Raw genomic sequence first — 12,469 nt, 5'->3', positions numbered from 1 at the left:
TCGAGTTCGTCTTGGATTCGACACCTTCCAGCCACAAAAGAGCAAAGATATATATACCCCCAGGGCCAAGATGGGCGGAGCCAGCACAGGCGCAGGCTTCATCTACGATGCCGCACTGAACAGACGCCAGGCCCTCATGGGCAAGAGCGGCCCAGGAGCTCTGGTCGAGAACTTCAGGGTCTTCAGCATTGCCGCCTTCGCCTGCATCGGCGGAGTCCTGTACGGCTACAACCAGGGCATGTTCTCGGGTGTGCTCGCCATGCCGTCTTTCCAGAAGCGTGAGTACTAGGATCTAACCTCCTCTTACACGCCGTGACTGCGGTGCTGACGCTGCTTGACGTCTGGAGATATGGGGGACTACGACCCACTGGACCCGAACGCCGACCAGACCAAGAAGGGCTGGCTGACGTCGATTCTCGAGCTGGGCGCCTGGATCGGCACCCTGCTGTCTGGGTTTCTGGCTGAGACTCTCTCGAGAAAGTACGGCGTGCTGGTGGCTTGTGCCGTCTTCATGCTGGGTGTCATCGTCCAGGCTACGTCGGTCACGGCGGGACATGACGCGATCCTGGCTGGTCGATTCATCACGTAAGGACCGTCCCACGCCTGGCCCCTGAATTTCAGCGCATTACTATTAGGCTCTAGCCCCCCGAGATGATAGAATCGGCTGTGTTGACGCGTTGTTGTGCAGCGGAATGGGGGTTGGAAGCTTGGCCATGATCATTCCCATCTACAACTCTGAGGTCGCGCCCCCTGAAGTTCGTGGAGCTCTTGTGGCCACGCAGCAGCTGGCCATTTGCTTCGGCATCATGATCAGCTTCTGGATTGACTAGTAAGTCATGGCTCGGCGCCCGACCCCTTTCCTCAAGCAGCCGCCGCTTGGTGAGCTTGGCTTACAGCGACTGAACAGCGGCACCAACTTCATCGGCGGCACGTCCATCGACACGCAGACGGATGCGTCCTGGCTGACGCCCATCTGCCTCCAGCTGGCTCCCGCCATGATCTTGTTTATCGGCATGATCTTCATGCCCTTCTCACCCCGTTGGCTCGTCCACCACGGGCGCGAGGAAGAGGCCCGCAAGGTCCTGTCCAGCCTCCGCGGCCTCTCGGCTGACCACGAGCTGGTCGAGCTCGAGTTCCTCGAGATCAAGGCGCAGTCGCTCTTCGAGAAGCGCACCATAGCCGAGATGTTCCCCGAGCTCCGCGAACAGACGGCCTGGAACACGTTCAAGCTGCAGTTTGTCGCCATCAAGCGGCTGTTTCAGAGTCGCGCCATGTTCAAGCGCGTCATTGTTGCTTCTGTGACCATGTTCTTTCAGCAGGTAAGATCCGATGAAAAGATGCCCCCTGAGGAGCCTCTCTCATTTCTCCGTGGCGTCGCTGTCCTACTTGATATCAATGTTTTGCTATCTACGTCAGCCTCCGTCACTACTAGCACAGGCTTGTCTGTTTTGTCCGGACCATGAGCTCGGCTAATGTGCACACGCGCAGTGGACCGGGATCAACGCCGTTCTGTACTACGCGCCGACAATCTTCAAGCAGCTCGGGCTCAGCGACAACACCACGTCGCTGCTGGCGACGGGGGTGGTGGGCATCGTCATGTTCCTAGCGACGATCCCGTCGGTGCTGTGGATCGACCGCGTCGGGCGCAAGCCGGTGCTGACGGTAGGCGCGATTGGCATGGCCACGTGCCATATCATCATCGCCGTCATCGTTGGCAAGAACATCGACTCGTGGGACGAGCACCCGGCCGCCGGCTGGGCCGCCGTGTGCATGGTCTGGCTCTTCGTCATCCACTTTGGCTACTCGTGGGGCCCGTGTGCCTGGATCATCGTCGCCGAGATCTGGCCCCTCAGCACCCGCCCCTACGGCGTCGCCCTCGGCGCCTCGAGCAACTGGATGAACAACTTCATTGTCGGCCAAGTCACCCCCGACATGCTCAAGAGCATCACCTACGGCACCTACATCCTCTTCGGCCTGCTGACGTACCTCGGCGCCGCGTTTGTGTGGTTCTTTGTGCCCGAGACCAAGCGCCTCACACTGGAGGAGATGGTGAGTTTCCCCTCCCCCCTATCGAGAATGAATTCTTGCACGTGGATGCGAGGCCTCCAGCTTTACAGTCGAGTATAGATCCCAGACCAGTCGCTGATATTTGTCACACACAGGACGTCATCTTCGGCTCTGAGGGTACCGCCCAGGCCGACTTTGAGCGCATGGAGGAGATCAACGCCGAGATCGGCCTCAAACAGCTCCTGCAAAGCGAGAGCCGCGGCGAGCAGGCGGCCGTCGTGTCCGAGAAGGAGAGGAACGGCAACGGCGAGCACAGCGAGGGCGCCTGAGCCGCCTCTGTGCCAGCACATGCCGAGGCTGTCGACGATGAACTCTTTGCCTTTTTTCTTTTGTATCGAAGGTACCGAGTGTGTGTGTGACGAATGGGGAGCGGTGAATGGTGGTGAAAGAGTGGGTTGGTTTGCGAGGACCTTGGATATCTGCGGACAAACAAGCGTGGTGGGCGTGGCTCGACTTGGTGTCAAATCTTTCTTGCGCTTGGGTGTACGAGCTCGTGGTATATCACTTGTGTGAAATATCATGCCTGGCCAGGATATTAACCCAGCCAGCCAGCCAGCCAGCCAGACAGACAGACAGACAACGAGACTAGGAGCTAAGAAAGACGTAAAAATTCCTTTGGCTGGTAGTCTAAGTAGGAGTGCTTGATGCAAGTACTCCGTGAATTATCTTGCACAAAATTGATTTTAGCTTCTTACTAACAACGCCTTCCCCCACCCTGTGCTTCACATACGGAGTCCATCTGAATTTTTTTTATCTAGTTTTCTTTTACCTAGGCACGTGGGTAGTTCTAGAACTCAGTTATCCAGCATAGGCCTCCCCGCTCAGTGCGTAGTCAATGGAGACCTGAGGGGCTGCAGCCTCAGCCAAAACTCGCATTGACCTATGTTGCGGACCAAGCGAGAAAATAACAATAGACACCACCACCTACAATTAATTCACCAGGAGATGCACTAGACGTGAAGCAGCAACAGCTCCCTTGATTTCAGAATGAATAACAACAACAACAATAAACAAAACCCAGGCCCACATGTTGCATGCATGTGTGCGCAATAAGACAGAATACAAATACAAAGATACCCACCCCCCAGAGGGAGAAAAAAAACGCCGGCCCAGACAGACAACAAACACGGATCCCAGTTAAACTACCTAAACAACAGGCTGCTCTCTCAAAGAATAAAAATTAAACCCCGAATCCGACCACAGTTCCGAGCCAGGAAGTGGCATGGTATGCAAAGGGTGTGTGTTGTTGTTGATATCATATTTATTCATCCATGAATCCATGCAGACATCCAGACAGGGGTAAAAAAACCCAAGTTCGCTCCAAACCCAAACAAACCCCGCCTTGTTTCTCTCTCTCTGGTTACCGCCAAATCACACTTGACCTCTGCGGCCTCGCCGGGCCGGCATTGTGGTTCGCGGCCGCCATGCCCGCGCTTCCAATGGTAATTCTCCTAGCCTTGCCATCGATGCGCTCGCGCTGGGGGCTGATGCCGTCGAGGCGCACGCTGCCGCCCAGGTTCATGCGGCGGGCCTGCCCGGGCGTCAGAGACCTTGCGGCCACCAGCGAGTCGTTGCCCAGCGACGGCGGAGAGCACGTGATGGGCGGAGACCGGCGGCGCTCGGCGCTTCCGCGTCGGTGGCGGGAGATGCCGTTTGTGGAGCTCGACAGCGGGCCGGAATAGCTGGCCGAGGCACGGTGGTGCCCGGACCCCGAGCCGGCCGAGGACAGGCGTTTTGAAGTTGAAGCATGGCTCGACGCCGAGGAAAGCCGGTCGCGCCGTTTGCTGGAGTGGAGTGCCGACCGCAGCTTGAACGGATCGATAGTAGACGTCTCGGAATCCGAGCCAGATGCAGCGGGAACAGGTATCGACAATAATTGCCGGGGTGGATCATTCTCGTCCAGTGTTGACAACATGGTGGGGACCTTTGGGCTGCCGTTCCTCGGAGACGAGTAGACATTAGATGCTCGGCTCACGGGAATGCTGCGCAAGGGCGTCGGGCGGTCTTCGTTGTCCGGTGAGGACGTCAAGTTCAGCGTCATTGTCGGAGGCGTCGGGGAGCCGTTTCCGGACCCTTGGCTTGACAGCCGGCCCTTCGACAAGAAGCCCGCTTGGAACCTGTTTGGTTTACCGACCTGGAGCGATGATACGTCGGGAAGGGCGAGGGAGGGGCTGGACTCTTGGGGAGAGTTCATGTGGTTGAGGTATGAGGGCACCGGAGGCCGAACGGGGACTGGTGGCTCGATCGCGGCCTCATCGGGCGACGTGAAAGCTTGCGGCGTCTTCTCAAAGTCGGCTATGGTTCCTTGTTCTGTCTCGTCATCGCGCCACCGGACAGTCGGCTTCTTCTTAACCGGGGTAAAGGACACGCCCTTCCGCACCGCGCCAAACTTACGACGCCGAGGAGATGCCTTCACCGGAGAAACAAGGGCCTGCTGCTGCGCGGCAGATATTGCCGCCAAACCAGGAGCGGCAACAGGCCGGACGTTGACAGGGGCAGCCTTCTTGCGCTTGGGAGTGCCGCGCTTTGTTGGCGGGAACAGCTCGACGGGCATCATTGCGCCGTCGGGTTTTACGACGTGCGACGCCGCCGAGAATCCCGTCTCGAGAAGGCGCTTGATGGTGGATTTCGCGTGGGAGACGGCTTCCTCCTCGCTCATGGTGAGCAGCTCCGAGAGCGATGACAGAATGTCGAACTGGGCCGCGAGAAGGACTTGCAGGACCGCTGCATCACCAGCCTTGTCGTGCTCGAGCACCTCCCGATAGGCGTCTCTCATAAAGCCTGCCTTGAGCATCTCGGCTTCGCGCAACAACGTGTCTTGCTCTGAGCCATCCGAAGTTCCATCTCCCGACGGTAGCTGGGAGATGCTGTGGTGCAAGGCCGAGTCGAGGGCTCGTTCCCAGTTCGACCGGTCGAGCTTCTGGTGGATGTGCTGCCTGCTTGCCTCCAGCTCAACCAGAATGCCCTGCGCCGTTTTGCGAATGGCGGCCAGGCTAGGCGCCATTGCGTCCTCGCTTTCGCGGCTATCGCAAACTGTGTCGAACGCGGCAGTCCAGGCCGAGAGCAGCCCGATCCGCCGCTCGATTGTCCTCAACTTTTTCATCGAGTTGATCTTGTCTTGGCGCTCTGCGGCGGCATTTTCGTAGGCTGCGCGTAGTCTCATGATGCCGTCGCGCACCACGCCGTCGCGCTTTTCCGTCAGCTTGCGGAACTTGGCGAAGAATATGCTCTCGGCGTCTTTCTGCTGCGCCTTGAGCTCGTTTATCATGGCCATCTGCTCGTCAATCTTGACCAGGAAGTCCTTGACGTGGCGGTTCACATTGAAGACGTTGCGCGTGACCTTGGTCTGGATGTTCTTGGCGCGGTTGGCGTAGCGGAGAGTGTTTTGGGTCTCGTCAAAGTGTTCGCTCGACGGACTGACGCAGACAATCATGACCGTCTTGCAGTTGCCACCCAGGGAGAATTTCAGCAGGCGGGTGAGCTTGCTGTTCCGGTAGGGCACGTGGTTCTTCTTTCGTGGGTCGCACAGCGCGTTGATGCAGCTGCCCAGAGCCAGCAGCGACTTGTTGATGTTGGCGCCCTCGAGCAGCCGCTCCCCTCGGTTCTTGGTGGCGCTTGCGCGCTCGCTTCCCGCCAAGTCGATGATGCTCAGCGTGGCCATAGTGTGCGGCTCGTTGATGTCTGCGTTGCGATCTTTTTGCGCAATGTTGATCTGCAAGACGGCATGGGAGCGTGACGAGACGGCGTTTGCCGCGGTGGGCGACACTGTGCGGTACTCGTTGCCCTGTACTATCATATCCATGACCTCCTGGACGTCTCTGGGGTGGTGGCTGGTGAGGCCGGCGACCGTGACGGCTTGGTTCGTATCCTCGCGTAGCATGAGCCCCTGCTTGCTGCCGCCAGGCACGAGCAGATCGCGGATCGTCTCGTTGTAGATTTCGAGGTACGACAGGGTAACCTCTGTGGTCTTCTCGCTGCTGCGCTCGTTGATCTTCTCAAACAGCTCCTGCATGGTCAGAAAGATGATGCCGGGCTGCTGCGACGTGCCCGTGATGGTGTGCGTCTTGCCGCACCCTGTAGCGCCGTAGGCGAAGACGGTGGCATTGTAGCCGTCGAGGACGCTGTCAAGGAGGTTTTTTGTCGTGCCCTCGTAGACGTCGACCTGGGAAGCGTTGTCGTCGAATATGCGATCGAAGGCAAAGATCTGATCCTTGACCTTTTTCCCCATCGGCACGACCGACCTGGAGAACTTCTGCATCGGGTTGTCTTCGGGGGGGTCGAACACGCTGCGAAGGTTGTCAGCTTCTACCTCCCATATTGTCTGCTCGCCACCGTGCCCGGGTCACCTACAGGCATCTGTCGTCCACCACCTTGATTACCGATCGGATCCCGCGCTGATGCAGCTTTGGCGGTGCGCCAGCGAGCGACCCGTCGCCGAGAAACATTGTGCCGTCGTCATGCTTGACTCTGTTGCGCGAACTGGTTAGCGGGTGGCCGGGCGCAAGTTTTCGAGGGAGCTTTCCTTACATTTGGGCGGCTTCTCTAACTGTGAACGGTCGCACTCGGACTGGTCAAGAGGTCAGCAAACCGCATAGGCGGCGACGCCGGAGGGGGGAGAGTGCGCACCTGCGACCGAGATTGAAGCAGCGCCCGGGTCTAGGGGCGCCATCTCGAGGTTCAGTTGGGGTTGTCGAACATCCAATCCGCGAATTCGGGGCAGGTTGCTCGTCCACCTTGGAGCGGCGGCGGGCGATGGTCGAGTCAACAAAACCGCCGTAGCTGTCGTTCGTTCGTTCGCTTGTTTACTGTCGCAGCGGTTCCACGCCGAGCAAGGCGCCTGGAGAAGTTCCGAATAATAAATGTCGCAATCGTAAAGAGCGTCGAGTGCGGCGAGCGTGTCTATCTCTGGTTGCCGGAAAGCAGAGCGGAAGGAGCACAGGAGGGAATGACGTTGCGGGTAGCCTGAGCCTGGGCTGTGATTTCTTTGGCGCTTTCCCGTTCTGGCGCTGGGATTGGCGCTCAGGCTGTTTTGGTCGCGCCTGCCTGTCCGTCTCCGCAGCGACGGCTAGCGGCCCCACCACGTCTCCTGAAAATTTGCCCCACTGCAGCGCCGGTGCAGATCTGGGCCCGTTGCTGGCAGTTCCTAGGCGGAATGCGCGCGCTGAAGCAAAGCACTGGCAAACACTGGAATCCGTGAGGTGCAATCCGAAGCAACCCTCGGCATCGGCACAGCTGGTTTTCTAGACTAAGAAATCTAGGTAATGATTGCCTTAAATCAACAATGCCTTAAATCAACAATGCCTTGAATCAACAATGCCTTGAATCAACAATGCAGGACAAAGTTATTAGAAGATCCTTAATCTTTGTGCAATCATGTAACAGGGCTGAAGGAAGAAAGTTGTTTTTCCAGGGTTGCCAAGGAAATGCACAGAAATAAGAAGCCATCTTCAACATCCACATACGATTTCCTTTTGCTTTTTCTCCTCTTTTTCGCTTAAGGGTAAACTTATATTCCATGTCGCCATTTTCTGGATGCCTTTTTTGCCTCCTATTTGTTCTCCGCCTCCTTTGCCTGGTGCCAGGAGTTCCATGTTATCCGAGTGGAAGAGCCGCCCTGGCCGGTTCCAGGTTTATGCTCCATGACAACAAAACACAGACACCAGCACGCAAAGCCCGTAAACAGGCATGGCGTAAACAGGCATGGCGCTCGCAAGTCTACTGCGACATCGAGCATTCGCATGCTAAACAATAAGAAGACTGAATAGACCTCTAGACAAGCATGCTCTAATTAAGTAGGGTTGGGGAAAATGAAGATATTAATTTAGCATTTCGTTGCCCCTTCTACCATACCAGCTTGGCCGTCATTATTTACCACCCATAGTCTAAAGAAATATACTACCTCTTATTGTCTGACTTGGAAAAACCCAAAGTTCAAAATGACGTCTGTTGAGGAAAATAAAGTAAGAAACATAAGATTTGAGCTCAAGCCAGGAAAGGCCAGACTGCACCTGCTGCACAACGTGTCATTGTTTTCTTTTTTTCCTCTAACATCTCACCTATTCATATTACAACTTTTGCTACTATAGCACTTGCATGCAACTTTTTTTTGGTGCTATGTATATAGCTATATAATCAACGCGTAATTACGAAACACTTTTCCCTTTGAGCGTTGGCACACAATAAATATAAATATACATTAAGACTCCAATCCAACCCCTATTCAATACTCAACACTTCAAAAAGTATCAACCTCATCCAAAAAACTACCCTGCTTATACCCCCCGACCACATCACGGCCAACAAGAAAACTCTCCGGCGGGCCGAGATAGCTCGGCCTGACACCGCCCAGATCAACAACAATCTTCTGCACGACGACGCCGGGCATGAGCGCCCAGAAGCGCAGCGTATAGGGGCCCGGTTTCGAGACCGCGAAGCTCGACGTCGAGTAGTTCCCAATCCGCCCCCACACGGCGTCGGCGACGGCGGACCCCCAGCCGCTGGGCATGTTGGCGCCGGCGGTGGGGCCGACGGGGCGGACGAGCGTCGGGTTTGCGGGGGACGACTTGGGGTACAGCGCGACGGCGTACTCGAGCGGCGTGCCGTCGCCGAGGTAGTTGAGGGCGGGCGAGATGAAGACGGTGACGTTGGCGGCGGTCGTGTTGGTGAACAGGTACAGCTCGTATCCGAGCGCGGGCGCCGTGGCGACGGCCAGCTTCTCGGTGCTGAGGGGTAGCAGGCCGACGCCGCTGCCGGTGCGGCCGTAGCGCGCGAACGTGTGGTACGAGACGTTGGCGTTGGCGGACGAGTTTGTCGCCGCGGGGATGATGGACTGGTAGTGCGCGCCGGAGATGGCGACGTGGCCGTCGGACTCGACGAAGCCTCGGGCAAAATCGGCCGGCACAGTCCGCGCGGTGACCGGCACCTGCACCATGGGCGCCTTGAAGCCGTAGCGGTCCTTGCCGCGGCACGGCGTGGTGATGTTGATGTTGACCGTGTCGGCGAACGGGGCCTTGGGCGCGGCGGCCCAGTCGACACTTACGAAAACGCGCGTGTCCGACGAGCCCGCGCCCGGCCCGACGACGCCCGTGTACTGCGACAGCTTGACCCAGGGGGCCCACGGGGACGCCGTCCAGGCGCAGTCCTGCGTGCCGCGCGTGAAGACGTCAAAGTAGCGCGTGGCGGGCCCGTACGGGTCCAGCGGCGGCACGGCCAGGTTGTTGCCGCTGTTGGTGTGGTACTTGTCGTCGCCCTGCACCGTCGCGTTGGAGCCCTCGACGCCCACGCCCACGTGGCCCGCCACCGACGCGAACGCCGTCTGCACGTACGTCATGGCCGGCAAGCTGTTGCGCATCGGCTGCTGCCAGTAGCCGTCGTAGCCCAGGTGCGTTTCTATTTTCGATAGGGAGTTAGACGCCCTCCTCTGTCAAACACACACGCGTGGGAAGGGTTCCAACATACGGTCCATAAAGTGCTTCCACTTGCCGCCCAGCAGGCTGTCCCAGCGGCTGGTGAGGTTGGCGTCCTCGGCCGAGGCGTCGAGCACGTAGCTGATCATGTCGTTGGCGGCGTTGCGCTTCTGGGCGGCGAAGAGGCTGTTCTTGGCGCCGCCGATGTAGACCTTGTGGACGATGCGGCCGGCGAGGGCCGGATGCAGGACCGTCTCGAAGAAGGCGGGCTGGGCGGCGGCGTCGAGGACGTCGTGGACGGCCTGGGCACCCGCCACGAGCGCGTCCCACTGGGCCAGCACGGCGTCGGCCTCGCCGTAGTTGACGACCGAGTACGTGCCCTGCTCGACGAGCTCGAACTTGCGGCGCGCCGCGTACATGCCGTAGCGCTCCACGAGGGTGCCGATGGCGGCGGCGTGGGCAGACCCGAACTCGCGCGCGGCCCAGGCCGCGGCCCAGGCGCCCGTGCTGTCGACGTCCCAGCGGCCGGCGTCGTAGGCGAGGTCGAGGAAGTGGCTGATGGGGATCTCGAGCGCCTTCATGTCGCCGACGTTGACGATCCAGATGCGGTCGGCGCCGCGCGCGTGGGCCATGTGCATCTGCTCGGCCGTCTTGGACAGCTGGATGGTGTTGATCCACTTGTAGTCGCGCGGGTCGCCGACGTAGTCGAAGTGGTAGTAGACGCCGGCGCCGCCCGACCTCGCCGTCTCGTCGAGCAGCGGCAGCCGCCGCACGTTGCCCCAGTTGTCGTCGGCCCACAGCAGCGTCACGTCGTCGGGCACGCGCAAGCCCGCGAGCAGGTACGACATGACCTCCTTGTACAGGCACCACATCTGCGGCACGTCGCCGACGTCGGCGCCGAGCCCCTCGGCCACGATGCGCCGCTGGTTGGCCACGAGCGTCTCCAGCATGGCGACGATGTGGTCGACCCCGAGCCCCTCGATGGCCGTGTCGCCCGTGCCGCGCATGCCCACCGTCCACAGGCTGTTGCGCGCGTACGGCTTGGCCCGCTGCACGCCGTAGCGGAAGTAGTCGTCGATGGTGCCGTTGTTGACGTTGTACGCCCACGCCCCGGAGTAGAACTTGCCGAACTCGTTCTGCGCCCGCATCATGGGCTCCGTGTGCGACGTGCCCAGCACAATCTCAAAGGCATCAGCAAGCGGCTGGTTGCCCGGGTCGTCGACCTCGAACATGGTCGCCCACAGCGCCGGCCACAGGTAGTTGGCGCGCAGCCGCAGCAGCACCTCGAAGACGAGCCCGTAGAAGGCCGGGCCGTAGCCTGCGCCGTACGGGGTGTCGGCCCAGTGGTCCGACACCCAGTTGGACAGCGCCGGCTGCTCGTCGTTGATGAAGATGCCGCGGTACTTGACCGACGGCGGGCCCTGCACCTTCTTGGTCGGCAGCACAAAGATGTCCTCGGCCTGCCGCACGGGCGAGTCGGCCCAAAAGTACCACGGGCTGACGCCGATCTGCTCGCTGACGTCGTAAATGCCGTAGATGGTGCCGCGCGGGTCGCTGCCGGCGATGACGAGCGCCGCCGCGCACCCCGGCACCGGGTTCTTGACCACCTGGCTGACAAACGACTCCCACTTGCCCTCGACGGCCGACACGTCCATCGCCTTGGACGAGACGAGCTCGTCGATGACGGCCGAGTGCCCGATCGTCCCGGCAATGACGACAATGTCAGCCGGCGACGGGTCGGAGTATGCGGGGCCCGCAAAGCTGGCATTTCCTGTCGTTGAGTACTGTAGCCGCCGCACGTATTAGTGACAGCCACGCACACGCAGGCGCAAGGGGGACTCACAAACGTGTTATTCATATTATTGATGGGGTTGTACTCGTACTCTGCTGGCCTGGCGCTGCTGTTGCCGTTGCTGAGCGAGTAGTTTGTGCCCGTGACCCTGCCAAAGTCGACGGCGAGGTCGCCCGCGGCGCGGATGACGCCCCAGTAGTCGTTCCCCGACACGAGGATCTGGCCCCTGGCGACGCTGCCGCCGGCGATCTGGAGCGCAGACGCCGCCGAGCTGTTGAACGTGATGATGGGCTGCTGGCCCAGCGCCGCCGCCACCGTCGCGAGACCCAGCCACACGGCCGCCGCCGCCCTGACACTCGCCGCGGCGAGCATTTCTCTCTCTCTCCAATAAACAACAAAGACGGGCCGCGCAAGACGCAGGATGCAGGAACAGCAAAAAACAGCCTCAGGGGGGAAGGCCAACTACTATACTATCCAGCTCCCAGATGTTCAGCGTACATGAGCGAGATAATACTTATATAGCATCCCTCCTCCCTCCCAGCCCTCTGGATATGCAAGGCACAAGGCACGCACGCAGACGGGTGTCCGCTATCCATCGGGGATGCATCCGCGGCGTACCGCAGTGGAGCGGGCATGCAATCTGGAGATGGTGATAGAGATGGAGGGGAGTAGCGAGAGGGGCTGTCTCTCTCTCCGTGTCCAGAGCTCATTACCGGTTTTTCTTTTCCTGGGTAAATAGATTAACCCACTCCCCCCCAGTATACCACAATTGGACCATGGCCCATGTCGCATTTGGCATTGCGGAGGGTAGGTAATAAGCGGGTAGCCACTTTATTTTCTCGCTTGCCTATTCCTCCCACCATGCTGCGACTGCGACGGACACTCGCCCGGCCGCGGCCCTCAACACAAGGGGGAGGGTACACTGCGTGTGGATGGCCAATTCCAGACGGCCAAGAACACGGTACAGCACCTCCCTAGCTGGAGATTCGTGAGCCATAGTGGCCAGTGGCTAGTGGGCGGAGAGGGCGGCCGGGCGAACGGATAAAAAGGGTGCCATGGCGTGGCATGGCATGGCATGGCGGGCGGAGGTTCCACGACTTTGAAGTAAATAAGGTACCTTAGCTGCCTACCTAGGTATGGAGGTAAACGAAGACGACGGGTTTGCATTCTAGTCTGCGGGGCCGGGCGGCCTGCTGGCAAGGAA

The 12,469-nt window shown here is 59.4% G+C and overlaps 3 protein-coding genes across 3 annotated transcripts; 1 reads left to right on the top strand and 2 right to left on the bottom strand.

Moving 5' to 3' along the window:
* Nucleotides 1–70: 70 nt before the first annotated feature.
* Nucleotides 71–2,336, top strand: B0T26DRAFT_651319 (general substrate transporter; the record flags this gene model as incomplete). Its single annotated transcript, XM_060438266.1, has 6 exons — nt 71–278; nt 348–585; nt 689–829; nt 908–1,319; nt 1,489–2,049; nt 2,163–2,336. The coding sequence occupies 6 exons, from the start codon at nt 71–73 to the stop codon at nt 2,334–2,336; spliced, it is 1,734 nt and encodes a 577-aa protein (XP_060294141.1).
* A 1,091-nt stretch (nt 2,337–3,427) lies between these two features.
* On the bottom strand, nt 3,428–6,736 carry B0T26DRAFT_650305 (kinesin; the record flags this gene model as incomplete). The annotated part of the gene is made up of 4 exons (XM_060438167.1): nt 3,428–6,353; nt 6,418–6,534; nt 6,595–6,634; nt 6,694–6,736. The coding sequence occupies 4 exons, from the start codon at nt 6,734–6,736 to the stop codon at nt 3,428–3,430; spliced, it is 3,126 nt and encodes a 1,041-aa protein (XP_060294140.1).
* A 1,566-nt stretch (nt 6,737–8,302) lies between these two features.
* B0T26DRAFT_649388 (uncharacterized protein) lies at nt 8,303–11,637 on the bottom strand (the record flags this gene model as incomplete). Its single annotated transcript, XM_060438086.1, has 3 exons — nt 8,303–9,456; nt 9,526–11,257; nt 11,317–11,637. The coding sequence occupies 3 exons, from the start codon at nt 11,635–11,637 to the stop codon at nt 8,303–8,305; spliced, it is 3,207 nt and encodes a 1,068-aa protein (XP_060294139.1).
* Between the last annotated feature and the right edge of the window lie 832 nt (nt 11,638–12,469).

The sequence above is a fragment of the Lasiosphaeria miniovina genome, assembly GCF_030549165.1.
Source record: "Lasiosphaeria miniovina strain SMH2392-1A chromosome Unknown B0T26scaffold_5, whole genome shotgun sequence".
Taxonomy (NCBI): Eukaryota; Fungi; Ascomycota; class Sordariomycetes; order Sordariales; family Lasiosphaeriaceae; genus Lasiosphaeria; species Lasiosphaeria miniovina.
The sequence above is the reverse complement of the archived record's forward strand: the minus strand, read 5'-3'. Positions and strand labels throughout refer to the sequence as shown.